This window comes from Cibotium barometz, chromosome 15 (assembly GCF_041138505.1).
Source record: "Cibotium barometz isolate CiBa-2024 chromosome 15, ASM4113850v1, whole genome shotgun sequence".
In the NCBI taxonomy this organism is placed as follows: Eukaryota; Viridiplantae; Streptophyta; class Polypodiopsida; order Cyatheales; family Cibotiaceae; genus Cibotium; species Cibotium barometz.
Genome location: NC_141060.1, coordinates 56,322,417 through 56,342,482, shown reverse-complemented (window position 1 = coordinate 56,342,482; position 20,066 = coordinate 56,322,417). Strand labels below are relative to the sequence as shown.

The following is a 20,066-nucleotide window of genomic DNA, read 5'->3' as shown; positions in this document are numbered from 1 at the left end:
TAGGATTAAGAGGGATGCTATCATTTCTTTTGGTTCTATCATTTGGTTGACACAATCTGGGCCTCAGTTGAGGTTCGAAGGGACTGACAGGAGCTTGGCCATTATGGTTAGGCAAGGAGTTGCTCGGCAGTGTTGTCTTCAGGATTTGCCACTTTCACACTTTGTCCCTCCGACTCAAAGGTTAGATAGTTCTTGGGAGATTATTGCTAGCATCTCAGCGTGGAATATCTCGAAGGCTATATGCACTGAAGCCATTGAGGGTACTCCCATTCTTGTTTCTAAGTATCTTTGCAGGATTTGGAGTGATATTATTCACACCATTATGGCTACCTGGGCCAGAATCCAGGGATCTTCGAGGACTGCAGAGAGGAAGCGCGCCCAGTTTATGAGAGTGGGACATTGGTATCTTTTTCACATCCTCTCATTCGGGGCCATATTGGCAGCACAGGGCTCCTGATTGGTTGAAATCTCCACCTTTCTTGGTGTGAAATCTCCATTTTGTAAAAAATTTCATACTTAATAGAAGTCTCCTTTCAGGAAAAAAAAAGTCCCTGATGGAGATATGCAAAAGAGGCCAAAATTTTGGAAGACCAAGTGGACAGGAAAACAATTCAAAAAACCATTCAGGTATGCTAGGAGAGAAATATGCTTCAACCTCAAGGTAAAATGTTATTTGTGGCAAACATGGACATTATGCATCAAAGTGTAAACAAAAATCCAAGGTCAAACAACAAGCTAATCCTAAGGCCTTCATCTTTGATGTAAAAGACCCAGTAGAATGGGAAACTCTTTCTGAAGGAGATGACGGAGAGACTCTTTATGAATTATCTGAATCTAAACTTCAATTTGTTGGAATTGCAGTAAATTGGAAGAATTATCCGACTCACATGACTCTTCTACAAAAGAAACCCAGAACATTTACATGTTCAGTACTACACACCCCAAATTGCTATGTCCAAAGAACTAACAGAAATGCAAGTTGGATATGATCCCAATCTAATGCAGGATGCACAACCAGAAATAACCACACAAGAATTGAAAAAAGAATTGAATTAGAGTCATTTGGAAACAGTAAACCTTGATGAATATATCTCTGATGATTATGAAATGCCTAGAACGCAGCGAAGCAACAGAGGCAGAAGCAAAGGAAGAGGCTTTTTCAAATATTTTGACAAGCCCCACCTAAAATTAAGAGAGAAAACACTTGCTCTAGTGAAATCATTCCAACAACTTTTAGGAGAAAGCCACAAACCTCTTCAGATGATGAATATTGGATTGCACAGTAAAAAACTCTCTATGCTCGCATCAGAACAGGACAGAGAGCTCAAGTAGACAAACAAAAATTCAAGAGAATTGTTGCCCAAGTAGCTCAACAAACACCCATAAATCCAGAGGTACAACAAATGAAGAAATTAAGGAAGCTCAAAGATGAAGTTCTCTCTCATCCCAAAAAATTCAAAATGTTGAAAATGTATCACACCCTGGCTAACAGAGTGCAAGTCTTGGAAAACAAAGCACTGGAACAGGAAAAGAACAGGAATAGGAAACTTCAAATGCATTAAGCCAGCATTATGACCAGATAGCCACCCTCACTGAACAAGTAAATTTCCTCACTAGTGGACGAGCTGAACCCACTCATTTCATGCAACTTTAGCATGGTAAATTGGATGTCTACTCTAAACTCCTTGACCAAGAAAAAAGGAGAAAACAGAGAGAGCAATCACATGGCAAAAAGAGGATGTATGCTACAATAGAGGTAACAATTTACCTTCAAGGATACAAACCATATGCACTAAATGCTTTACTTGATACATGGTTAGATTTTCGCACAATTAAATATAAAGCATTACCAAGTAGTTTATGAAGCAAGCTCACTTCTGGCTAGTCAAGAAGACCATCAAAGCTGAGCATGTGGTTAAAATATATCTTGCATAAGTGTTCAAGTATCATGGAATGCCGAAGTCCATTGTAGGGGATAGAGATCCCAGGACTACAAGTCTTATTTAGCGGGCCTTGTTTGATAATTGGGGCACCAAATTGGACTTCTAATCAGCTTATCATCCTCAAACGGATGGGCAAAGTGAGGCTGCAAATTCAGCCGTGTTGGACCTCTTAAAATGTTATGTGCCGATCAAAAGTCTTCTTGGGGCGAGTATTTATCGCTTGTGGAATTTGCATACAATAACACGGTCCATGCATCTAAAGAAAAGGCCCCATTTAAGATTGTTTATGGTAAGGTGGTTTTGCCACCCATCCTTCGTACAAAGGATGAGATATTTGCAGCTGATGAATATGTAAGAGACTTGGATATTGCCTTTGCTTAGGTGCGGACAGCCATTGCAAGGTCACAAGACAAACATAAAAAGGTTGCCGCCAAGCATAGAAGGCAATTTGATGTCAAAGAGAATGATTGGGTATATCCCAATTGTGTGTACTTCATTTGTGGTGCTTCTAGAAGCTGTGTGTACTACTTCTACAAGATTCTATGACTTCAACATACTCCTTGCCATCTCAGCTATGACTCTGTTCTTGCTCTATGCTACTCCATTTTGTTAGGGTGTATAGGCTCTCGTAAGCTGCTTTTTGAACCCATGAGCATTCAAATACTTGATATTCACCACCTCCAGCCAACTGCAGAACCTTAATTTTTTTTCTTACCCATTCATTTTCAGCCAAAGCTTGAAATTCCTTGATATTCTTTATGGCTTCATCCTTCACTTTCAAGAAATATACCCATGTAGAGAAATAATTGAGAAAACTAAGAAACTACTTTGATTTTTCAAGCGACAATGTTCTCAATGGAACACAAATAGTGGTTGATGCTTTCCACATGCTTTCTTTAGGAAATCATTCTGTTATGCCTTAAGCAACCACTCACCCAAAAGACATACATAAAGCTCCACAAAATAGTGCAACTGACAATGCAGCTCCTAAATGTTTTAGCCCCGAAGTTGAACCGCACTGATAACATGATGGAGCTCTTATCCTCTTAGTTTCAAGGCATTTTAGACATTTCTCCTTCAGCATAGCTACAAGGGTGCTGACAAGGGATGGCTATAACACCAACACAAGAGGAAGGGGAATTTTTTTTAAATTTTAAAACAAAACTCAAATAAACAATCTGATAGTCAAAGTCAGAATAGAAGATAGTGTGTCTACTGCAAGTCTCACACCACGGAATGCAGGAAGAGTAAATGAACCCCAAGAAGAGCACTACAGAGACAAGACGAGTCAATGGCAGAAGCTGACTACCTCTTCCTAATTAGCAAGAAGCACACCTAGCAGGGCATATCAGGGTGGAACCTCTACAATCGACCTTGTCCACCTAAGACCTATCACAGGACTCCCTTCGGGGAGACACATCAATATCACAATCAACAATAGTACTTTCCTCGAGAATGCATCTGTAGGTTATCTTTCCGATATTAGAAAGCATTTCTGGTCTCTCCTTCGTGTAACACCAACACAAGGGATGGCTGTAACACCAACACAAGGGAAGGGGAATTTTTTTCATTTTAAAACAAAACTCAAATAAACAATCTGATAGTCAAAGTCAGAATAGAAGATAGTGTGTCTACTGCAAGTCTCACACCACGGAATGCAGGAAGAATAAATGAACCCCAAGAAGAGCACTACAGAGACGAGACGAGTCAATGGCGAAGCTGACTGCCTCTTCCTAATTAGCAAGAAGCACACCTATCAGGGCATATCAGGGCGGAACCTCTACAATTGACCTTGTTCACCTAAGACCTATCACAGGACTTCCTTCGGGGAGACACATCGACATCACAATCAACAATAGTACTTTCCTCGAGAATGCATCTGTAGGTTATCTTTCCGATAGTAGAAAGCATTTCTGGTCTCACTCCTTCGTGTAATTGCTTGTCTTACACTTCCTTTCCTAGGAGAAGCATCTTTTTATAAGTATCTTATATCATGTGATTAAAAAACACAAAATGTCATCAGTTTCTTTGTTCCATGGTCTTCAAAAAAGGAAGATTTCCCTACAGCAATAAGCTTGAGAGGCTGCATCGAGTAATGAAGGCATTCCCACAATCTCTTGAAGGCTTCCAAATGGCTACAACAAAAAGTTCACAGACAAAAAGAAAACCTCTTAGAGTGTGTCCTGAAAAGCCATCGTTATATGTAAAAGCTAGCTGCAAAGATAAAATCAAAGAAAGGACTAAACAAATATTCAAAACATTTGTAACAAGGCAAAGCAAAAAATATAAAGCCATGCATAACCTCTATAGTTTATGAACCACAAATATGGAGAGACATCAGTTTCCAGCATAGCATGAGAAATGCTTTCCTTTATGAAGAATGTTTGAAAAGGCATTATCAATTTTCTCTAGGCAACACCAAAGCGTAGCACAACTTTATCATAAAGTTGAAGGAAACGTTCGAACTACAAACTTATTGCAACAAGGCCTTATGAAGGACTTTAAGGACCACTACTTGTCACCATGGGTGAGAGAGAGAGAGAGCTAGGCTCAAGCACGAGAGCACCTATGTGTGTGTGGTAACAGAACAAAAGTTGACTATTCTCTCTACCACAAGGACGTGAGGATTGGTTGTGATTGTCTTCTACGTCGAATTCCTGCTCCGACAATCTATATCGACACTCTTGTTTGGTAACATGTTTTCATACAGTTTGTCATGGACACTCTCACTTAAAAGCCCGTGGAATCTTCTACAAAATAAAATACTCCAATAGTAATGTGGGTGGGGTTGTTTTTTTTTTGGGGGGGGGGGGGGGGGAGGGGGGTGTCAGCCCTTTCCGACTCCATTGGTGATCTCATTGTCCATTTAATTTTCAGCAATGGTCTATTGTCATGTGCTGTTGATTTACCATTAAGTGTTTTAAGTGTTGAGCTATTTACGAGAGTATGCCCAAGAAGTGCTCACACCCGGCCAAGTACACTACAATGTACATTGGTATCTGAGCGCAGTTGTTTCGCTCTTCTCAGTGTTGAGAAAAACTTGTGGGCTTGCACACTCCATAAATAGTGCACTTTACACTATGGACATCAAAGCAATGGGTGCTGAAGTGCCCAAGTCCAAAGGGAACTCTTGTGGCACATGCTTCGAATGCTTGCAGGGCTGACAAGCTCATGTTGCACATGCTCTAGACTGTGCATGGGTGGGACAGCTGTCCCACCATGGCAAAGAGAAAGTGTAAGATGAGGAGCCCAATGCAATATAAACAGGCTGAGGTTGAGCATATAAAGAGGCTGTTAAAGCTAAGGAAGATGAGCTAAAATTTTTGCATAAAATTCCGCACGTCAAGAAGTATGTGGAGGCCAAGAAGGCTGAATCTATGGTCAACACTACTTTTGAATCTATGGCGAGGGAAATTGGTACAAGGCCAAGAGAATTGGCTCTTTCTTACCTCATCTGCAAGGATAATGTTAAGGAGGTGATGGAGGTGAGCTATGTTTCAAAAACCCTCCACGTCTGAGTGTCGGGTGTCCAGCCTCTCAAAAGCTCAAATCACGTGTGCATAAAGACAAGGTTACGGTAACCTCTCGCCATGCATCTATACTGCATGCAATAGGTGACGACAGATATGTGCATTGTTATAGTCTTAATATTACTGAAATCTTCATTTTCAGCTTCCATGGCAGCACCATAATCTCCAAATCTCCATGAGCAGCTTCCAAGACTCCAAATGCAATCCATAATGATGAGTGTGCATAATTTTCTCATAAAGAAATGCTAAAATAGAAAATATGCTTAATCAAATAACTTCATAAACAAGAAAACTATACATAGATATGCACCATGACCAAGAGCCCATCCTAGCTCTGATACCTTGTTAACAATCCTAATACAGTATTGATCATGGTGATAGACACAAGATTAAGCATAAAGATTAAGGTAGGTTATACCACACTAAAAACTCCATGACTAGAGAGAGAGAGAGATTGCACACTCAACACTAGCTCTCTTAAATTCACTAATTAACCATACAATGAGGCTCCTAATATAGATAGCCCTCATCTCACTTTACATGTGTGCATCCATGTGGCATACTCTTTTCCACTCTTTTGGTCAACACTCACACACCATACAATATCATATGTGGCATTCTTATCTTACCACGATATCTTGCACCTCTAGGGTGCTTTCCCACACACACTCAAACACCGAAGATTACATCTCTCAACATGCCTGACAATGCAAGTAGCTGGTATGGTAACAGTACACACACTACGTATGCATCTCATGGTGAGAGAGCTCGGCATGCAAGCCGACAGACTATGCCTCTCGAGTTGTCAGAAGTGAGGAGCCTATGCATAATGGGCTGAAAACTATGCATCATGCAAGAAGGCCACATGTATCTAGGCCACCGGTTCATATAGAGCATATGCTCCCGTGACTCGTGTTGCCCATGACCCCCGGGTAGCAAGGGCTGTCCCATTGGATAAGGAGAAAAGAAAGCATGAAGAAGAGATTCCACAATTTGACATTTCCTTTAGTGATGAGGGATTCCCTGAGAACTCTAAGATAAGGCATGTTAGCATGTGTAATAAGTGCACCCTGCGAGCTCCGCCTCATCCCCTCCCGTCTACCTTCCGCCTGTCCCCCGCGCCCCCCTCCCCCCCCCCCCCCCCCGCCTGCTTCTCGCCGTCGCGCGCCCCCCTCTCCCCCCCCCACCTGTCCCCCGCCATCTTCTCCGCCTCTCTCCCCCGCCTCCTTCCTCGTCCCCCCCCCCCCCCCCCCTTCTCCTCCCCCGCCTCCTTCCTCGCTTCCTCCCCCGCCATCTCTCCCCCCCCGCCTCCTTCGCTCCCTCCCCCGCCACCTCTCCCCCGCCATCTCTCCCCCCCCCACCTTCTCCTCCGCTTCGCGGCTCTTCCCCCTGCCTTCTCCCTCGCCTCCCCCTCCGTCTCGCCCCTCCTCCCACCGCTAGCTCCCCCGCCTCAGCTCCCCCCTCCCCCCCCCCCCCGCTCCGCCCCCGCTGTCCTCTGTCCTTCCGCCTCTCCGTTTCCTCGTAGGGCTGTGTCCCTCCCGTTGGTGACCCCGGTCTCTGGCCTTTTCCCTCTAGAGGACTCCATGGAAGCCGCTCCGACTACCCCTGCCGATTCCGGTCTCCGACTGGAGTTCACAGATGCAGATCATCAGTTGTTTGTTTCCACAGTATCCGCTCTTGAGGCCTCCTCCTTGGTCTGCAAAATAGTGGGTAGCCGTCCGATGCGGAGAGAGCTTCGCGATCTTCTGCAAGGCAGCCTCGTTGGCGTGCCTGCCAAGATCGTTAGCGTCGATTTTTTGGGACGTGGCTACTACCAGGTGGATTTCGAGTCCCCCCAGGCAGCTCAGACGGTGCTGGCTCGGAGCCCCATTGCCCTCCGCTCATCCCGGGCGTTCCTGGCACGATGGACTCACGGTTTCGACCCCGCTTCTGACCCGCTAGCAGGCGCGACAGGTTTCCCCATCACTATCTGCTTTCCTGGACTCCGTAGGGAGTACTTGCCCCTCTTGTCATCCATTGGCAAGGCGTTCGGGCAAGTGGTGGAGACGCCTCAGACAGCGGCTTCAGTGATAGCTCGGGCAGCAGGACTCCCGGCCATTCGTGTTGTGGTTCCGTCACCGGAGTCCCTCCCGAAGACGATCCTCCTCCCTTGTCTTTCTGGAGGACATCTGATACAGCGCGTGGAGTATTCGGGCCTCCCCGGCCAGTGCTACATCTGTCGGGAGCTGGGCCACCTCGCACGCGCCTGTCCCCGCAAGGGGGTTCATCCTTCACGCTCTGTCGCCTCTGGACCCCCTTCAGGAGGCCCGAGGAGTGGCCATCCACCTCAGAGACCGGACATCCCTGGCTCGTCTCAACAGGCGCCATCATCTGACAAGCAGGCCCCGGCGGAGGATGCCGCGCAGACCCAGGAGGCTAGCGGATGGCAGGAGGTTCGCCGGCGGAAACGCCCGGCCCGCAGGGACCGTCGCAGACGCCAGCAGGCAGCACAGGCTGGCGGACATGCGACTTCGGCTGGCGTCCAGGCACCTACCCGCACTTATGCTCCAGTCAGGGATAGGCGGCCAGCAGGTCCCACCCCGATGGATGAGGATTCAGTCTCAGTGCCCGTTGAGGCCGCCGGTGGAGCCCCCCACGTGGAGACCCCGCTCCCGCCTCCCCCCGCAGGGGGCCCCGCCCCCTCCATGGAGCAGATTCCTGAGGATCCCGGGCCGCACTCTGCGACCCCCGGCCCCTCTTCCCCTCACTCGGAGAGCACTCCTTCCACCCCCCCCTCTCCCCCCCCAGCCCCCCCCCTCCCGCCTCCCCCGGCAGCCCCCCCTGACACCTCTCCTCTGGCAGATGCCTCTCCATCCTCTCCTCGCTCTCCCCCCTCCTCTCCGCGAGCCAACATCCCTCCCTCGGCCTCTCCAGGATACTCCTCCAGACCACCTACTGCCCCGGGGCAGCGCAGCTGGGTAGGCCAGAGTTCAGTTCAGCGGCTGTTCCACCGCCACTCCGGGCCGGTGGAGATGGCGATCCTAGCTTCGCCCGCCACAGAGTTCTCTCCAGCCTCCCCTAGGGGGCCCCCGCGAGTGATGGGGTCCCAGTGGATTACGGTTTTTTCAGGTGTCTCCAGCTGGATGCTGGCCCGTTCGAGACACTGGTCGCGCCCTTGCGAGTTTGCGTGGTGTGCCATCCCTCTCGTTCTCCTTCAGTGGTGAGCAGCATGGTGGCCTTCTCCTTTCCTCTCAGTGTTGCCCCAGACACAGCATGGGATTGCAACTCTGTAGAGGAAGTTTTGCGTGATCAGATACTGGAGTTTTCTCACCACTTCAGTGACTTGGGGCTCACGGACCTATTGCAGACCCGATTACACTCAGCCCGCATGAGCCTGTTTGGTATAGGAGATTGGCGGGCGGATCCGGTCCACACCTCAGTTGAGGCGGTGCTACTGATTCTCCTCCACGCCGCCACGAGGGTGCAGCCTACCTTTAGATACATATATGCAGAGGATTGGTCTCACACCTATGCCCTGGACAGGGCGAAGGTGGAGTGGGGCTGGACACAGAGACAGGTCACCCTTTTTTTGGAGAGACTCCGCACCCGGACAGAGTGACTATTCTCCCTCCAAGCCGGCGCCCAAGACTCACAGAGTGGAGGGCAGCTCATCCGGGCCGGCTGAGAGGGGTGAGCCAGTGGCGGCTGCTTCACTTGCCATAGCTCATCCATGAGGATCCTCTCATGGAACATCCAGGGTCTTGGTGGACCTCGCTGCTACATTGGTCGGGGCAGACTTCGCCAGGAGATCCAGAGGACTCTCGTTGGAGGACCCATAGATATCCTTTTCATCCAGGAGCACCACCTTTCTGCCGGGCGTACACGCACCTGCGGGAAGATCTTGCCAGGCAGGAGCCACACTTTTTGGTCACCGGCATATGGCTCCCAGGGGAACCAGGGTGGAGTATGCATCTCAGTCAGCGAGCAGCTTCTATCCGAGGTTGTGGATTCTGGCACTCTGGTCCAGGGTCGAGCGCAGTGGATCATCCTTCGGGTTGGGGAAGACCGCATTGGCTTCCTCAACTTCTACGCCCCTAATGGGGCGACCGGGAGAGCTGAGTTCTGGAGCACCATTAGGCAGTCCCTCCCCATGGCAGACCATTGGTGCCTAGGGGGGGATTGCAACATGCTGGAGGATGCAGAGGATAGGATGGGGGGCAGCCAGGAGACCATTCATGGGCCGGAGCTCGCTGCCTGGGAGGAACTAGTGCTGCAGGTGAGAGGCCAGGATCCGTGGACTCTCTCGGAGTTTGGCAGGTTGCAGGGGAGTTTATCTTTCTCGCGCTCGGATAGACGGGCCACAGGAGTTAACCTTTCCCGCATCGACAGGTTTTACATTGATGAGTGGGCTTGCGATAGAGGTGGCACTGTGGGTATACTTGCAGGCTCCTCGTTTTCAGACCACTTTCCAGTGCTTCTCCAGATCGAGGACCCTACGAGAGGGGAGCGAGGCCAGAGCGTCCGGATTCTAGACTGTCTCATAGAGGAGCCCGAGATTGCGACCAGAGTTGAGCAGGTCTGGCAGGAGCTTCAGTTCAGGAGAGGATCGGCAGCCAGCGATCTTGACAAGGGTTTGCAGGAGATCAATAGAATGCTCAGACAGGCTGCCCTGGACCGTCTAGAGGCTTTCAGAGAGCAGGAGAGGGCACTCCCTTCTCTCCCCCTTCTCGGATACGGAACTGGAGGCGGCTCTTCAGGCACTTCCTCGGGGCAAATGCCCAGGAGAGGACGGTCTCTCAGTGGCTTTCTTCCAGAGGTACTGGGGTCTCTTGCATAGGGGTTTCAGATTGGCATTCCAGGAGATCATGGATTTGGGAGACATGCCCGACAGCATGGCAGAGGGGTTGATTCACTTGATCCCCAAAGAGGGAGGAGACAGACTGGAGATTAGACAGTGGAGACCGATCACCTTGCTAGGCATGGCCTACAAGGTCCTAGCTAAGGCGATCAGCAGGCGGCTCCAGCCTCACCTTCCGGACATCATCCACTCCACGCAGACAGGCTTCATCCAGGATAGGAGCATCCTGGATAACATCTTCTCTTTCTGGGAGGCTACGGCTTTGGCTAGATTTCGGCAGGAAGATCTGGCAGTGCTCCTTCTCGACTTCGAGAAGGCATATGATCGGGTGGACTGGGCCTTCTTGGAAGGCACTATGGAGAGGATGGGCTTCCCCCCTCAGTGGATCCGTGGGGTCTCTGCACTCTACACATCGGCTCATAGCCAGGTGCTGATACAGGGCCTGCGCGGAGAGAGGTTCCAGCTCTCGCGCTCGGTGCGGCAGGGGTGCCCCTTGGCGCCCTTTCTTTTTCTTTTTGTGGCGGAGGCCATGAGCACTTTCTTGACGGCACAGGATACAGGTTTGGGGGGCCTCCAGCTCCCCATCCGCACCTCGGAGGAGCTCCTAGACTCGGAGTTTGCGGATGACACTGCTGTCTATCTTCAAGGAGGGGAGGAGAACCTCCGCCGCTTCGCCTCAGCCATGGACAGGTTTTGCAGAGCTTCGGGCGCTTTGATCAACTGGCACAAGTCGTGTGGGTTGAGGGTCAGTTCTGTGCCCCCCCCCCCCCCCCCCCCCCCCGACTTGGAGGCCAGTTGATGGGTTTCAGTGGCTGCCCCCCGGCACTACAATGCGCTATTTGGGATGCTATGTGGGCACTGACATATCTCCGGAGCAACAGATAGCCCCCCTTCTTCTGAGCATTCGGAAGAAGCTTCTGTATTGGAGTACCGCTCGTTTATCTCTGGCTGGCCGAGTGGTTGTGGCCAACCAGGTTCTGCTTGCTACCATGTGGTACATCACTTCTTGCTGGGCCTTCTCTCGGGCGTGCATTGGCCAGGTGCAAAGGCTCATCAGGAACTTTCTTTGGTCCGGTGGCGACGGGCGGCCCGCCAGGGCCAAGGTGGCATGGGCTGTGATCACTCGGCCGAGGGAGAGAGGCGGCCTGGGCATAGTTGATCCTATTTGTCAGAGCCGAGCTTTGCTTGGCAAGTTGGTGGTTCGTGGCCTCCTACTAGGCGCTGAGCCGTGGAAGGAGTTTCTTGTTTCTAGGATTCTCAGCCGCACTCCTCCTCTTAGCGGCCCCTGGACCCCCAGCATCAGGTGGATCTTTATAGAGCAGCGATCCAGAGGAGTGGGCCTTGGCTTCGAGGAGCGTTTTGCAACTAGCCTTCTGAGGGCCTGGGAGCATCTGAGGCCGTCACTCTTCCAGACTCCCCCGGGCACCGATGAGGAGCGCCTGAGGCAGCCATTGATATGGAACCCCTTGATCCGACTTCCCAGTGGTCATATGGTTGGATCGCGATCTCACGTGTCGTGGGGCCCGTTGAGCTCCGGCCCAGCCCAGTCCCTAGACGACTGGATATGTTTTCAGCAGCTGCCTCTAGAGGTTCAGGAGAGGAGACTCAGCGGGATGAGGGGCAGAGAGTTGATGAGGCAGGACATTGAGGCGGCCATCCCCCGGGAGTGGCGGACTCCAGTACAGGACCCTCCACCTCCACAGTGGATGGGCGTCTTTACTCGGCATGAGATCCTTCTAGCGGTCTGCGGCTCAGCAGAGAGAGTCACCCCACTTACCTTCGAGGTGGGAGAGGGAGGCCAGCTTCAGAGGACCCGACTAGATTTGGATGAGTTCCAGGGTTGTATCTTTCAGAGGGTGCGGGTGGTCGGCTTTCATAAGAGACAGTGGCATGTAGACCCCTCACCGGCCTCGACAGGGGAGGACTATTCTTGGAGATTATGGGCTTGGGACAGCAAGCCTCTTATTCGCCTTCAGTGGGATCCAGGCGAGTGGCTTTGGCGAGATCCCTACTCGGCCCCTACCAGCCCAGGCACCCCCTTTTTTCAGTACACAGCGAGGCTGGGGCGGCGGATCCAGAGGCACAGGATAGCGGGCACCCCGGCGGCGGCCGAGCATTGGCGGTGACAGGGGCTCTCCCCTGCCTTCCTTAGGGACTTCTGGCAACGCCTTTGGGCCAGCTTCCGGCCCCAGAAGGTGACGCTTTTTCTCTGGCTTTCAGCGCATAGAGGACTGGCGGTGGGGGCTTGGCTAGCTTTTGGCAGACACCCAGCATCCTGCCCTCGGTGCGGCCATGCACAGGAGTCGCAGCGGCACTGCTTATGGGATTGCCCACAAGCACAGCAGGTCTGGCAGCGCGCTCTCAGGATGGTTTTTGCAGGCTCGCCAGATGAGATGATGGTGACGTGGGGTGCGGTGGCTTGGGCCACGGACAGCGGCCCGGCCCTTGGATACAAGGACGTCCCTGGCAGTGTGACCATCCAGGTCTCTGACAGGGCGATGGCGGTGGTTCCGACGCCAGACTTCTCTTCGGCAGTCTCCCAGGAGGGGGACGGGCACAGATGGGAGATGATCAGCAGCATGACGGCTTGGCACATATGGAGAGCCCGATGCAGGGAGGCCATAGACCGCCAGGCAACTCCACCGGCGGAGGTCATACAGGCCCTCTGGGTGGACATCATTCACACCTTGAGAGGACACTGGGGGAAACTTCAGGGCGACTCGGATCGCATGAGAGGTCGCCGCAAGTTGTTCCTTCTCACTTGGCAACCTGGCCCTTTCCTCATCACGAGGGGCGAGGATGTCACTTGGCACTACAGGCCTCCAGTTTGGCTCTTCTCACCTCCCGCATGTACTACTAGGTAGCCCCCCCCCCAGAGAGCGGCCAGCCACGGGGGTGGAGCTCCGGTGTTCACTGTCTTTAGTATCCCTCCTTGTGAGGTGAGCTTTGTAGCCTTATGGCGTTTAAAAAAAAGGCATGTTAGCATGTTCTTGAAGGGCATGGCTACCCATTGGTGGATTTCAAAAAATCCTTCAAAGCATCCCGTTGGCATTTGGGATGAGTTCAAAGAATGGTTCTATGCACAATTCTTGCCTCCTAATGCCGTGAAGAAAGACCATACAACATGGACCAAAAGGACCATGAGATTGTGCAAACCTATGTCACAAATGTTGGAAGATTCTCTTGGAGGTCTCACCTTTCACAAATATTAACAAAGAGAAGATGAGAAAGTTTGAACCCTAGGCTGCATCAGGACTAGAATTAGATCCAAATCAAACTAGAATTAGATGCAAATCAAACTTTACAACAATTCATAGCATCTACTCTTGCCACCGAGCAATTGGAGCAAAAGATAAAGCAATCTAGCAAGGATGGGAACGGTTACAAGGGCAAATAGAGGGCTATCCCAAACCTGCAAAATGGTGGACAGCCACCTAAACGGGACTCAATAGGAGCTAAAAGTGGGGGTAAATCTGAAAACACCTCTACTCAGGACAACCCTAACAAGAAGCACAAGTTTGGGTTGACCCATGAGAAAAGAGAGTATGCAAGAGGAGTAAATGCCTATGCAAGTGTGTTTTTCTCAGTGTGTTTGCAATAAGGCATGTTGCTAAAGGCACTAATGTACATGCTGATACTTTAGGGATTTCATCCGGTTGTAAGGCTCAATCCAGCCTAATGATACCATGAAAAAAATCTCTCTCTGGGTGCTTTGTTTGTGTGCTAAGAAAGTTTTGATCATGTGGCTGTATATGTAGGACTTTGAATGCTGCCTATAAATCTGAAATTTGGTTTGATATGAAGCAGGGGGAGCTGGTGTGGACAGCCTTGGAAGCTTGTATGTGCTGAGGATGTTACATGGGTTGTGTTGGCAAGGTTATCCACTTCACAAACACCATGGACAGCTGGTAGACTTGGACCATTTGGTAATTCCTTGCAAGCTTGAACGTCAATGTGACATTGCATGGAACTAAGTATATTCTTCGCAAAAGAGTCTACACCAAGACTCCTGAATATGCTATGCATAAATCAGCTCCAAGGATGTTTGCCATTAAGGGAAGCCCATTATTGAGTGTTGGCAAAGCTGTGAGTCAACTCAGCTTATGGGAAAGTATGGGTTTTTGCATACTATGTTTGCAGGTAATCCATGCAAAGTTTATGCATAGAGCTGATTGATCAGCCTATGGTACATCATGTCAGGAATGCATCTCAGGATATGGATATGTATGTTGCAAAGAACATATACTATCCAGGGCAGGAAGGACATAATTGGTATACAAGCACTGTTACAGCTTTTGTTGGATTAGTATAGCCGCCTTGCCATACATCTGAGTCCCGACCATAAGGGTTTCAATACAATTAGGGTTTCAGCATTTGGAAGAATTGTCAACAACAATTCCTCAAAACCCTTGTCATTGTGTAGAAGGAGTAGAGGATTAGGTCAATCCGGGACTAGAAACCACTTGTTTGACCACGAACAAGCTCCATCATCCAAGAGAACCTCCAAGGAGCAAGCAAGAGAATGTATGGACTATTTTTTGTGAAAAAGTCTTCAATCATCCTTCGTTGAAGTTGGTGCTCCATTCAAGAGGAGGAGGGAGACAAAGATAAGGTTTCCATATGCATAGAGGATGGCCATTGGTCCATCTCAACATAGGCCACACCTCTCCCATAAGTGGGAAGGATGCTTGGTCAATAGCCTAGCCAAATGGAAGGGTGAATGCCCAAAATTTGTCCGCCTACTCATTCATGAAGTGTGGATGCCAAAACTCAATTATGAGTTGTCCAGCCCACTCATTCATAAGGGTGGCCATTGGTCCATCTCAACATAGACCACACCGCTCCCATAAGTGGGAAGGATGCCTGGTCAATAGCCTAGCCAAATGGAAGGGTAAATGCCAAAAATTTATCCGCCCACTCATTCATGAAGTGTAGATGCCCAAACTCACTTATAAGTTGTCCAGTCATACTTCATTAAGTCATACTTTAATGAAGTGTGGACCTGCAAAATAGCAAATTGAACTATAGCTCTAGTAAGCTTAAACAAAGAGTTTAGAGTCACACCTACCACTTGTCTACAACCCACAAACGAGGTCAGAATACAAATTCATGCGCACGGTTCACGAGAGGACGTCCCTTGCCTGTAACTAGACACACATATGTGTTGCAGAGACAGTAAAATATTTCACGCGAAAACAATTCTAGGCATGCAAGTATGCCATGCATAAGAATGTGTTGCATAATCTCTCTTTTATTTAGCTTGTAAAAGAGCAAATTGAACTATAACTCTAGAATATATCCGGCCGTACGTTAATGAAGTATGCACCTGCAAAAGAGCAAATTGAACTATAACTCTAGTAAGCTTAAACAAAGAGTTTAGAGTCACACCTACCACCACCTATCTACATTCCACAAGTGAGGTGAGAATACATATTCACGTGCACCGTTCACGAGAGGGCATCCCTTGCCCGTAGACTAGACACATAGATCTTGCAAATAGTAAAACAGTTCACGCAAAAAACGTTCGAGGCATGCTAGTATGCCATGCATACGAATGTGTCGGACAATCTTCCTTTCATTTAGCTTGTAACGGGCGGTCCTTCCAAGTGTAGATATTACATCCAGGCCAACTAGAATATCATACTCTAAATATGAGCGCGGACGTAAATCCCCAACCTCACATATCCTACCCACTCGCCCTCGTCATAGACATAAGTCCCCTTCCATGAGGTGCCATTCCACATGGCCCTTGCCATAGACGTAAGTCCCCTGCAATAAGGCGTCATGTCTCTTTTTCTCATGGAATGGAATACAATCATTTCCGACTGTAAGATTTCTTCTTGTTCTTCCACTTCTAGTGGATTCTCCAATACAGGCTCCTCTGGGGGTCGTCCTGTATATGGCTTCAATAAACTGACACGGAAGGCATTATGTATCCTCCATTGATCTGGAAGGCCCAACCGATAACCTACATGATTGATCTTCTTGGTAACCTGAAAAGGTCCATAATATCTGGGGACAAGCTTGGGTTCCCTGAGCTTCTTAGCTTATGACTTTCTAAGTCTTGCTTTTTCAAATTGCAATAACACCCAATCCCCTTCTTCAAAAGTGACCTTCCTTCTATGCTTATCTGCAACTTTCTTTTGCTTGGCTTGAGATGTCTCAATAGCCTTCCGAACCTATGCAAAGGCCGTATCCAAATCTCGAACAAACTCATCTGCATGGAAGATCTCTTCCATGGTCTTCAAAACAGGCAACAACAATGATTTGCCATAGATAATCTCAAAAGGAGCTTTGCCTATCGAAGAGTGGACAGTATTGTTATAGACAAACTCAACCAATGGCAAGTACTTCTCCCATTGATCCTTTGCTTCGAGAGCATAACACTTTAGCATATCCAAAATAGTGAGGTTGGCAATCTCACTTTGCCCATCTGTTTGAAGATGATAAGCCGAAGAAAAATTCAGCTTTGTCTCCATGTTGTCAAAAAGTGCCCTCCGAAAGAAACTAGTGGTCCCAGGCTCTCTATCCCCTACAATGGATTTGGGTAATCCATGATGCTTGAAAATCTGCTGAATAAGCAAACAGTATACAAAAGCTGTATACTAGGCAGAGGCAATACAACGGCTGTTTTCTGATTGAGCTGCAAGCGGCATCTGGTGGTGTAGGCGAATGCACAGAGCTGATACAGGCACCGCAAGGTGTGCACATGGCAGAAACACGTGAGGTAGCGCAGCCAGACAATAGGCAAAGAAACGGCCCAGCTGCGGACAAAGGCAGCGCAGCTACAGGCGGAGGTGGCGCTGCTGGACAGAGGCGGCACAGTTGCAGGCGGAGGCAGCACTGCTGGACAGAGGCGGCGCTGCTAGACAGAGACAGCGTTGCTGTAGGCGGAGGTGGAATAAGGACGGAAACCAGTGTTGCTAGGGTGGCTACCGTCGACTAAGATGGAAGAGATGGATAGTGTGTGGAGAGAGGAAAGTTGATGATGAATCCAGGGAAGTTGATGATGAATCCTTTCACTTTTGCTTTTTCCTACTTTTTGACCAAGATGGGTGGTTTTTTATTTTTCCTAAAAAGGAGACTTCTATTAAGTATGAAAAATTCTACAAAATGGAGATTTCACACCAAGCAAGGTGGAGATCTCAACCAATCAGGAGCCCTGTGCTCCCAATAGGGTCCCGAATGAGAGGATGTGAAAAAGATACCAATGTCCCACTCTCTCATAAACTGGCCACGCTTCCTCTCCGCAGCCCTTGAAGATCCCTAGATTTCTACCATGTGTGGGTGGAACAATAGAGAGTAGATGGAAGGGAACATGGGCACTTCACAGGGTAGTGTCGAGCACAACATGCCGTATGTAGTGTTCTCTTGTCCTACGTGCTCTCTTGAAGATTGTTTCTACCATGTGTGGGTGGAACAATAGAGAGCAGATGGAAGGGAACAAGTGTTGGTGGCCGAAATGCCTAAAAACTGTGTGTAGCAGAAATGCTTATGGAACACCAGGTTATCTATGCCTGCGAGTGATTGTTTTATCTTGTTACTTGAGCCCACCTCTCATCCAAGGTGTGTGGTCAGAGTACCAACACGGAGTGCAAGTGGTAAAGTGGACATGATACCTCATTGGCAAGGGACTTATGTGTACGCCAAGGGTCATGTGGATTGGCACATGTTTGTGTGCTTTGAGCTTGGATTATGATATCTGGACTTATGGGACTGTTTTGTCTCGCCCGTTTATTTGGGACATGGATTTATTTATCTTTATGCCATAGTAGAATCACTATCTCCCCATACAGAGGCCAAGAGATTCATTGTTCATCTCACCATGCATGTGGATTCATGTTGGGATTGTGAGAGGGCAATTCAATGAACACTCCACCATACACGTGGATTCGTATTGCGATTGTGGAGTGAGTGTTTCATTGTTTCCGCACCATGCTTGTTGATCAGAGTTGGGATTGTATGGGAGAACATGGAAACTGTTGGGATTGGGAGAAAGGATTGCCAGAACTATGGAAAACCAGCTTTTCTGTCACCATGGTTTGTACTCTTGAATGGCACCAGTTTGTGTGCATAGCACATGTTTCTGTGCGAGGCACTAGTTTCTTGTGCATGGCACTTATTTAAGTGTCTTAGCACCTGGTTGATGATTTTCATTGGCATATGATTATCTCATTGATATTGGTGATTGAGACACAATTGGCTCTTGTGCCTGTGTCTAGCATATCTTCCATGGAATTCTCGCCCATTTATTTTGGAACATGATTTTGATATTGGTATTATGGAGACTTATTTAGTCTCATCCATTTCTTTGGGACATGGATTCTTCAGTTATATTGGATTTTTGAGACTGTCTCGTCTCGCCCACTCGATGGGGCATGATTATATCTTGAATATATAGCTTGAAGCTTAAAGTTACAGACAACTTTTAAGAAGTTGCAGAGGATGTCACCAACCTGGACATTTTCCAGTATGAAAGGGGTCTGGTGGACTCCAGGATGTCTAAATATTTGGAAAGTACAAGCTTTGGGAATGGGAGATTATCCTAGAATACAAAGCACTACACTCCTAAAATTTAGGAGTGTTGCTATTTTTGGCCCGACTCCAATGGAAATTCTGTTCGCGTCATTACATCTGGAATTGAGCAAATACCAAGAGTTGGCAAAGTGCCTAAGACAGAATGTCTACCAGTTGGGATATTTTTAGAGATAAAGTTTATGGAAGGACCCATCTCTTAGATTGGGACATGTGGCAAGAAAGTGGACCAAAGTGAGACAAGTGGCTTCACACTTGTCACTTCAGCTATTGTGTGGCTCTCCACTTGTCATTGTAGCCTTCTCTTGCCATTTTAGCTCATGGGAGGCCCAAATCTACAAATTGGAGCCCTCTCTCTTCATTAATAGAGTCTCTCTTGTTACACACTAGCCTCTACCACCGTTACAGGCTACCCTAAGGATGGCTACTCTCTTTCTCTCTCTCTTGAAGGCTGCCCAGGAAGAATACCGGCTGTTGGGGACTGTTTTGGAGGCTTCCATCGCGAAGAAATACTGAAGGCAAGGGTATTTAATCATTTATTATGATTTCTAGCCATTGTACTTGTTGTACCAACCTTTGTACCTGCTGTACCAACCATTGTACTGATTGTACCAATCCTTGTACTTGTTGTACTTACTGTACCATCCATTGTACCGGCTGTACTAGCTTCTGTACTTGCTATACCAATCACTGTACCTGCTGTACTAATCACTGTACATGCTGTAGCAACATTTGTACTTGTTGTACCTGCTGTACCAGCCACCGTACCGACTGTACCAACCACTGTACCTACTGTACCAACCACTGTATCGACTGTACCAGCCATTGTACCTGCTGTACCGACTGAATGGAGAGTTGTACTTACTGTACCAGCTCTATTGCATGAAGACCCATGGTTTTTGGAAAAGAATCAGTACCCACATGGAGGTATATGGATTATGTTGTTGGCTCCGCATTTCTACAGCATATGTTCCGACTCAGTTGCCTCGTGTTGGGCTGTGTTATGGCATTTGTATATGGATAATCCGGCATCTCCCGTGGGGAGAGTAAGGCCCTCAAAGCTTGTACATGATATTAATCTCCTTGGGTAATAAAATACTCCAAGGGGAGGGGGAGGGGGGGGTGGCCCATTCCGGCCTCTATGCGGTGTCACATGTGCAAGCTCCATTTTTCAGCATTTGTGGATGTTTTGTCCAACTTTTATGTTTTATGCAAAGTGAT

At 48.6% G+C, this 20,066-nt stretch overlaps 1 protein-coding gene across 3 annotated transcripts in view; it reads right to left on the bottom strand.

The window, feature by feature from the left end:
- Positions 1–20,066, bottom strand: part of LOC147631445 (uncharacterized) — a 178,369-nt gene that overhangs the window by 76,326 nt on the left and 81,977 nt on the right. For all 3 annotated transcript variants that reach the window (XR_015267586.1, XM_086809842.1, XM_086809841.1), the window contains one exon: positions 4,009–4,078. Coding sequence is in view for 2 of the 3 variants with exons in the window: in XM_086809842.1 (XP_086665968.1) it covers positions 4,009–4,078 (70 nt within the window). In the remaining variant the exon portion in view is untranslated. The remainder of the gene's footprint in view (positions 1–4,008; positions 4,079–20,066) is intronic.